Source organism: Lethenteron reissneri, chromosome 24 (genome assembly GCF_015708825.2).
Source record: "Lethenteron reissneri isolate LAM-NWPU_2019-01 chromosome 24, ASM1570882v1, whole genome shotgun sequence".
NCBI lineage: Eukaryota > Metazoa > Chordata > Hyperoartia > Petromyzontiformes > Petromyzontidae > Lethenteron > Lethenteron reissneri.
In genome coordinates this window covers 20,118,874-20,127,960 of record NC_083802.1, presented here as the reverse complement: position 1 = coordinate 20,127,960, position 9,087 = coordinate 20,118,874, and the positions used below count along the sequence as shown (strand labels likewise).

The following is a 9,087-nucleotide window of genomic DNA, read 5'->3' as shown; positions in this document are numbered from 1 at the left end:
TGACTCGTAGTGAAATAAAATCGCACAAGCAGAGACTGAACGCGATACAGGGCGAGGAATTGTGGTGATCTTTGATTAATTGGCGGAGAGCAGTGGCAGAGTGGTTTGCGCACTCCGCTATGAATCCTGTGATCCAGAGTTTCGTTTCCCGGCCACGGCTAACATCAGTGGCGGATGGGATCTGAACGGCTGCGATGCAACACGGCGAGCAACAGGAAGGCATGGCAGCAACATCCACCATGATACGACACTTGCGTGCTCCCAAACCACAAGCCGCATTGCACAGCCTGGTGAAGTCGAGCAGACACTGCGATTGCAGGCCTTCATCCAGGAGTCAATGATTGTTTTTATTATCATCATGGTTCCCAAAGCGCAACCAAAACCTCAGTGTCAGGGGCAAGATCCTGATGGCGACGGGATGACCTTGGTAACGAGGATGATGGCGAGAGCGGTGTTGGTGGGAGCCGCATCCGAGCGACACGACGACCAAGAAGCCCCCTCCCGCTCTGCTCACAGCGACTGGTAGCCAGAGGGCTTCTCCCGAGCAGGGGGGCACTCCCCGCGGCCCCGGGGGCCCCTGGGGCCCCTGGGGCCCCTGGGTTCCTCCCTTGGGCCACAGCGACCTTTGTCACCGTGCGGCTCGGGTGGGGGAGGGCAAGGTGCAAGCCTCCCCTCCAGGGTCCTCGCGAGAGCGGCCGAGGTGTCGCCTGGCTCCCTCCGCAGAGCCCCTCGCTGACATTTCCTCTTCCTCCCGGGTCCCACTGGGCCACGTCTCCCCCCTCTGTCTCCACCCCAAGCCGCGTGTCTGTAAGTGTCTGTGTGAGTCACTCTGTGTTAGTGTGAGACTGTGTGTGTTAGTGTGAGTCACTCTGTGTGTTAGTGTGAGTCACTCTGTGTTAGTGTGAGTCTGTGTTAGTGTGAGAGTCTGTGTTAGTGTGAGACTGTGTGTTAGTGTGAGTTGTGTTAGTGTGAGTCACTCTGTGTGTAGTAGTGTGATGCTGTGTGAGTCACTGTGTTAAGTTCGTGATTTCTTTGTGAAATCCTGTTGTATAGCAATTAGAAAGTGTTAGACCCTGTGTGTTAGTGTGAGACCCTGTGTGTGTTAGTGTGAGTCACAGTGTGTGTAGTAGTGTGAGTCACAGTGTTAGACCATGCGCGTGTCATTGTGCCTATTCGTGTAAAACCTTGTTCAAGCCCCGTGTGAATCTGGGAGGCGAGGACGCAGTACGGGACTTGGTCGGCGAGAAACCCCGAAACCCCGTGCCCTGGCAGCAAAGCGGGGCTCTAGGGTCTTCTCGTCCACCCACAGGACTGGGGGAGCTGTAGGGGTGGAGTGGGGGTGGTGGTGGTGAAGTGGGGGTGGTGGTGGTGAAATGGGGGTGGTGGTGGTGGAGTGGGGGGGGGTGGTGGAGTGGTGGTGGTGGAGTGGTGGTGGTGGTGGAGTGGGGTGGTGGTGGTGGAGTGGGGGTGGTGGTGGAGTGGGGGTGGTGGTGGTGGAGTGGGGGTGGTGGAGTGGGGTGGTGGAGTGGGGTGGTGGTGGAGTGGGGGTGGTGGTGGAGTGGTGGTGGTGGTGGTGGAGTGGTGGTGGAGTGGTGGTGGTGGAGTGGGGATGGTGGTGGCATCTCCCGCAGGGCTCGGGATGCCCCAAGGTCGAACGCGTCGCGCGGCTCCCGGCGAGCACCGCCCCTGGTGGCCGTGAGCCATGCTGCTGCCGCTGCTGCTGCCGCCGCTGCTGCTGCTCTCCCTGCTGTTTGACATTGACGGCAGCGCTTTGTAAAAAACAACCCTGAATACCGGTAACCGGTTAAAAAAAAAGTAGTTCATAAACCGGTAACCGTTATTGTTACGGGTTCAAAAAGTGAGAAACCGGTAACCGTTCGCTGTGGATTGCCTCGGAATGATTGCGTCGCCGATTGCGTCACGCGCGGCGGGCGACCGCACGGCACGGCGCGTGCGGCTCCCCTGGAGAGAGCCCCGGAGGGTCGCAGGCGGAGTGCCCACACTCTACCCCACCGCACCATCACCACCGTCACCACCATCACCGCCATCACCATCATCATCACCACCATCATCACCATCACCACCATCATCACCATCACCACCATCATCACCATCACCGCCATCACCACCATCACCACCATCATCACCATCACCATCATTCTGCTTGGTGTGGAAGAGGCGGACGTGCCTACACTTTACTCCACCGCACCATCACCACCGTCACCACCATCACCGCCATCATCACCACCATCATCACCGTCACCACCATCACCGCCATCACCATCATCATCACCACCATCATCACCATCACCACCATCATCACCACCATCACCATCATCACCACCATCATCACCACCATCACCGCCATCACCATCATCACCACCATCATCACCACCATCACCACCATCACCATCATCATTCTGCTGGGTGTGGAAGAGGCGTGCGGGTTAAGGAACTCTCCCCATGGCTTCGGCTGCCCGGCGGGAGAACGAATCGAACCACGACCTCTGCTGCATTGCGTGCAGCTGACATTCACACGCTCCACTGTGGCAGCTCCCTTCGCCTCTCGGTTAAACACGTGCCATGTTTAGTGCTCCAGCCATGTGTATATACACACACAATACTGTGCTGCATGTGTGAGAAACCACTAACCGGTTATTTTTCAATCGGTTCGCTGTCATACAAAATAGATTCAACGCAGATGCATATAAGGTGCGAGCGAGCGTGCGCGCGCGCATGCGCAGTGTGGCCGCGCACGGGGTTTGTGACCGGCCCCGGATTTTGCATCGCCACCTGCGGGCGATGTCACGGTCACACGGCGCATGCGCGCTGGGGTTCACTGCAGTGAATTTGACGGCGCCGGCGTAAGGCCCGGGGCCCCGCGGGGACCCAGGGCACCGAGGGGATCTGGAGGGACGGAGGGGGCCTGAGGCTGTCTTCCTCCGCGTCTCCACCCGCAGCGACGAGAGCCTCCGACAGGCAGGGAGGGAGGCAGGCAGGGAGGTGCCTGGGCCGGCCCGCCGCATGCGCTGAGGCCGGGGTTCATGTCCCGCGAGGGGGCCCCGGGGCTCCCGGGCGGCGAGCAGGAGCGGCGAGGGGGGCTCGCCCCCCCGCCCGAGGCGGCGGCGGCGGCGTCTCCCGGCGCCCCGCGCTGCGGCGGGGACGCCGAGGAGGTCGCGGGGGAGCGTGGGGACAGCGACCCCGCACGGGGTGAAGACGCCCCTGAGACGAGGGTGGAGACCCCTGGCGATGAGGCGGAGGAGGTGAAGGAGGCGGCAGCTGGCAGGGATGCCGCGGGATCTGGGGTCGGCGAGGGGAGCCAGAGGAGCCGGAGGTCCTCGTCGCAGAGCGAGGGGGGCGCGCGGTTCTTCGTGGGCGACGACGACGACGATGACGACGAGGAGTATGGCAGCTTCCGGAACGAGGACAGTGACCTCTACTACGACGACGACGACGAGGACGAGTCGGTGAGGAGGTCCACCCAACGGGTCAACAGCATCATCATCACAGCTGTCATCATCATCAACATAATCACAACTGTCATCACCACAATCATCATCATCACAGCTGTCATCACCATCAACATCATCACAGCTGTCATCACAACAGTCATCAACATAATCACAGCTGTCATCAACAGTCATCATCATCATCACCATAATCACAATTGTCATCAACACAATCATCAACATAATCACAGCTGTCATCACAACAGTCATCAACATAATCACAGCTGTCATCAACAGTCATCATCATCATCACCATAATCACAATTGTCATCAACACAATCATCATCATAATCACAGCTGTCATCACCAGTCATCATCATCATCATCAACATAATCACAATTGTCATCAACACAACCATCAACATAATCACAGCTGTCATCAACAGTCATCATCATCAACATAATCACAGCTGTCATCACCACAATCATCATCAACATAATCACAATTGTCATAACCAGAATCATCATCATCATCATCATCAAAATAATCACAACTGTCATCACAACAGTCATCATCATCAACATAATCACAACTGTCATCACCACAATCATCATCATCAACATAATCACACCTGTCATCATCATCAACAATCACAATTGTCATCACCACCGTCATCATCAACATAATCACAACTGTCACCAAAATCATTAATAACATAATCACAGCTGTCATCACCACAATCATCATCAACATAATCACAATTGTCATCACCACAATCATCATCAACATAATCACAACTGTCATCACCACAATCATCATCAACATAATCACAACTGTCATCACCAAAATCATCATCAACATAATCACAATTGTCATCACCAGAATCATCATCATCATCATCAACATAATCACAATTGTCATCACCACAATCGTCAACATAATCACAATTGTTATCACCACAATCATCATCAACATAATCACAGCTGTCATCACCACAATCATCATCAATATAATCACCAGTCATCAACAGTCAGCCTGGGGCTTGTCATTCAGACCTGTTCTCCACCTGAGGACGGCTACTTGCGTTGTGGCCGAAACGTCGTGAGAATTATTTTATTATGTTTTATTTTTATTATTTTATTATTTCAATTCTACGTGACTTTATCGAAAGAACCAAGAAGATGAATCCCTGCAGTCACGAAAGCTTTAAATCGAAATTTATTCTTGGTTCTTTTGGTAAAGTCACGTAGATAGAAAATAAAAATAAAGTAAAATTAAAATAAATGAAATAAAGTAATCAAACCACGACGTTTCGATCGCAACACAAGCGGTCTTCATCAGGCGGAGAGAAAAGAGCGGGCAAGCCTCCAAGGGGGGAGAGAGAGGGGGGTAGAGATGGGGGGGGGCATTGCAAACAAACAATTTCATTTTATTTTATTTTCTATTTACGTGACTTTACCGAAAGAACCAAGAATATGAATTCCTGCAGTCACGAAAGTTTTAAGTCAACAAATAATCACAACGGTTATCACCACAGTCATGGTCAACATCATCGCCATTGTAATATTTAACACCATTACCATAATTGTCATTAACATCATGATTTTAACTAGCAAGACCCATTATCATCAACACCACCCACTACTACCAGCTATCATCACCACGTTGCCCATCACAAATATCTCCATCGTCATAATTATTACCATGATTCTCCTAATGATCATCATGATTATTATCACAACTTTTATGATCACAACTGTCATCATCATTGTACCTCCCCTATCACCATCAATATTACCATCATCAACCACTGTCAATGCCAAGGTAAACTGAGTCATCATTACCACCATAACCACCGACATTACCACTGCTATTACTCCTGCCTATTTATTTACGTGTTTCACCTGGATAATCCGTTGAGATGGAGCATCTCGTTTGCAACGGTGTCAGTGGTGTCACTTGGCACAAAGCAAATGCGTAATGTAAAACCATCACAGATGTCACCATGGCATTCCTCCTGGCCTAGAGACATTGTCCTCAAACCCAGACTGGACCTGCTGGGGTGATGGGCATGAAGGAGTGAGGTGTGTGAAGGAGAGGAGTGGAGTGTATGAAGGAGTGAGATCTGTCAAGGAGGAGTGAGGTGTGTAAAGGAGTAAGGTGGATGCCTTGCCGGATTATACTAGTAGAAAAAGTAGCATATGCTACGGGCCCCGCACTTTCAAGGGCCTTGCGCTAAATGCTTTCAAACTATCAATTCCGGCTCCGTGATTCTGCACTTGCTCTCTTACTATAGTACAATACTGCCTTCAACTTTTATGAACGACTGGGTGTTTAAGGTTAGCGATTTGTCGCATTATCTGGCTGTATAGCAAATGAGAAAATACAATTACTTTACTATGCAAGTTAAAAATTTGTGTTTTAATATTTATGCGTGATTTTTTATTTAGGGGCCCTTTATAACATTTGCTACAGGCCCTGCACTAGCTTAATCCGGCACTGGGTGGATGAAGGAGTGAGGTGCATGAAGGAGGAGTGTGGTGCGTGAAGGAAGAGTGGGATGTGTGGATGAGGAGTGGGGTGTGTGAAGGAAGATGAATGTGAAGATATTCTCCCCTGTCCCCGCAGCCGCCCGAGCGTCAGATTGTGGTGGGCATCTGTGCCATGGCCAAGAAGTCCAAGTCGAAGCCCATGACCCAGATATTGGATCGCCTCTGCAAGTTCAAGTACATCACGGTGGTCATCTTTGACGAGGAGGTCATCCTGAACGAGCCCGTCGAGAATTGGCCGCTCTGTGACTGCCTCGTGTCCTTCCACTCAAAAGGTACCTCCTCAACCCTCCTCAAGCCTCTTGACCCTCCTCAACTTGCAACCCTCCCCAAGCCACCTCAATGCTCATTAACTTTTCTCAAGCCGCCTCCACCCACCCCATCCCTCCTCCACCCCTCCAGCACCCTGCTCCACCCTCCTCAACTCTCCCTAACCCTCTCCCTGCATACACCTGGGTACCTGGGCACACTGCAAGAGAGGGGCACCGCTAGAGGGTAGAGTGCTCTTGCATAATACGAACTACACTACTCCTAACGTTAACCAATAAGACTCTTTATCATAACCCTTGCTCTAAACTGCACAAGTCAACCAAAAACTGGGCCTAGCCCTAACTCTAAGCAAACTAGTATACTCGATCCTAACAGTATCCGTCACCCAATCTCAATTCAGACATATGCCTGAGCCTTAACTCTAACCAAATCAGTCAAATCAAACCTAATACTGAAAAAACCTAAGAATCCTAATACTATCCGTCAGCCTGAACAAACACACCAGCCAGCCATACACAAGCTCCAGTCCTAACCCTTATCAATGTGACCAACTAGGAACTAACACTGATACAAACTCCTAGTCCAAGGGTAGGAAACGTGCTGCCCACAACTTAATTTCATAAGGCCCTGGCCACGAGGCCTACCACTTAATAACAGCCAACAGATGAAATTTAATCATCACTGCAAGCATCTGAGCTGCATTAATGTGGTCCTAGAGGGGGGATATATAAACATATTCGTGTTATCGAGTAGAAAGCAGGTGCAGCAGGCAGCACACGAGTGCTATAAATATGGGATTGGGGGTGTCGCCACGTACCGCTGCCCTGCTGACCACAACCCATGCACGCTACGCGCTTGTCGTTAACATCGCCACCTGCTGCATGCTCCGTGCAGCGTAAAGACAAAGAACCGCGTTTAACACGACCAGTGGGGAAACTTGGCTGTAGCCGTGATGCAGGTAGGATTGTGTGCGCGTGTGCGGTGAATTACCCCGGGATGTAAACCTTATGATTGCACTGCTTAGCAGGCTTCCCGCTGGACAAGGCCGTGTGCTACGCGAGGCTACGCAACCCCTTCATCGTCAACGACCTCGACATGCAGTACCACATCCAGGACAGGTAAGCAACCGCCGTGCACACACACGTGTACGTAGCGTGCGTATTTATTTACACATTTTATGCGCCTTTCACAATGTCTCCAGGTGCCGCGCATGCAAAGGACAACTATAATAAAGAATGAACCGGCTGGCAAAATAGGAGCTAGAGAGGAACAAATCCGATGAGAGGAAAGCTGTTTAAATAAGGTCAATAAGTTGGGGAGCCTGATGTCCGGTGGTAGGGAGTGCCACAACTGGGGGACCACCACGGTAAACGGCCGATCACCTCAAGAACGTAGCTGAGATCGGGGTTTATACATAAGAGGACACTATCGGCAGATCTTAAATACCAGATAAAGTGGAACTATCCCTCAAGGCTTTAATACGAACTACGTGATCCTATATTCCACTTATTTAGATACAGGGAGCCAACCCATGCAAAAACAAGAGAGATGTATACACGTAACACACACTCACACCATAGATATGCTAAGTCGGCAGACACAGTGCACCTGTATGCAGCACAGGTGTACCAGTCTGTACACGAGGCATGGACACACGACAGATCACAATGCATGACTGTCAGGGCAGGTAAGATCCAGGTGAAGTTTCTATTCTCCCGTCGCTTTGTATCGAGTGGCGGAATTTCGCACGAACCGGCTGTGCTGTGTGCGGTCGCTGGATCCTGTGTCCTTGGTCGTATGTGCGAGGGCAGGCGCGAGGTTTATCGGATTCTCAAGGAGGAGGGAATCGACCTGCCCCGCTTTGCCGTCCTCAACCGGGATCCCAACCGCCCCGAAGGTAATGTCCGCGACAGCGTCTTTCCACCATGGAGCCTCTTGTGCCCAAGCGTGTGTGTGTGTTAGGGCCCGAACGATACATTGATGAAACCAATTCTTGACCTGGGATATTTCCCCCAGCTTTGAACAACACCAGCGGCATGCGAAGTGCGAACCTGTCCTGGGCTTCCGCTCGGGCAACTCGGCATTAGATGAGTCGCTTGTATTTGCGTTTAAATATGAGCAACCCTTTGTGTGCTGTGCCAGCCTCAATGGGTACTCACTAATAGCAATTTACCCATCAGTCTGGAAGTCTGAATATGGCATCTTTGTCTCGTGTGTGTGCCCTCCTTCCCCCCGTGTGGGTGCACTGTTCCACCTGGATGCAGACTGTAACTTGGTGGAGAGTGAGGACCACGTGGAAATTAACGGGGAGGTTTTCCAGAAGCCGTTTGTGGAGAAGCCAGTCTGTGCCGAGGATCACAACGTGTACATCTACTACCCCACGTCAGCCGGAGGGGGCAGCCAGCGTCTCTTCCGCAAGGTGCGCGCCAAACGGGCATTGGGGCACAGGGGCAGCACCTGCCTCCCTCCATTAGGGCTGAACCATGAATCGATTTCAAATCGAAATCGCAATTTGAAACAATGCGATTAGCAAATCGCAAAGGCTGCGATTTTTTGCGATTTGTGAAGTCCTATTACTTTCTTATTGGAATTGTTTTATTTTTCATTATTATTATAACCCTATTTATTTAACTTAACAATTGTTCTATGTTTGATTATTCTATTTCAATTAAAACATTTTAATAAATACATGTTGGAAGCAATTAATATCTTTTAAGTTCTCATCCTTGCATTAGAATATACAGTCATACCTCGGTATACGACTGCTTTGGAATACGTCGAATTTGGTATACGTCGTGTTTTGACGAGAAGAAAATGT

The 9,087-nt window shown here is 51.0% G+C and overlaps 1 protein-coding gene across 12 annotated transcripts in view; it reads left to right on the top strand.

Moving 5' to 3' along the window:
* The first annotated feature begins 714 nt into the window (after positions 1 to 714).
* The window catches only part of LOC133346783 (inositol hexakisphosphate and diphosphoinositol-pentakisphosphate kinase 2-like), a 42,541-nt gene continuing 34,168 nt past the window's right edge, over positions 715 to 9,087 (top strand). For 4 of the 12 annotated variants that reach the window (XM_061558650.1, XM_061558652.1, XM_061558648.1 and 1 more), the window contains exons 1-5: positions 2,795 to 3,467; positions 6,079 to 6,274; positions 7,294 to 7,387; positions 8,081 to 8,166; positions 8,534 to 8,688. In XM_061558650.1, the coding sequence (XP_061414634.1) occupies positions 3,045 to 3,467; positions 6,079 to 6,274; positions 7,294 to 7,387; positions 8,081 to 8,166; positions 8,534 to 8,688 (954 nt within the window). In that variant the 5' untranslated portion in view covers positions 2,795 to 3,044. Of the gene's footprint in view, positions 808 to 2,793; positions 3,468 to 6,078; positions 6,275 to 7,293; positions 7,388 to 8,080; positions 8,167 to 8,533; positions 8,689 to 9,087 lie in introns of those variants that run through there. The other 8 variants (XM_061558659.1, XM_061558657.1, XM_061558645.1 and 5 more) reach the window with 7 other exon arrangements.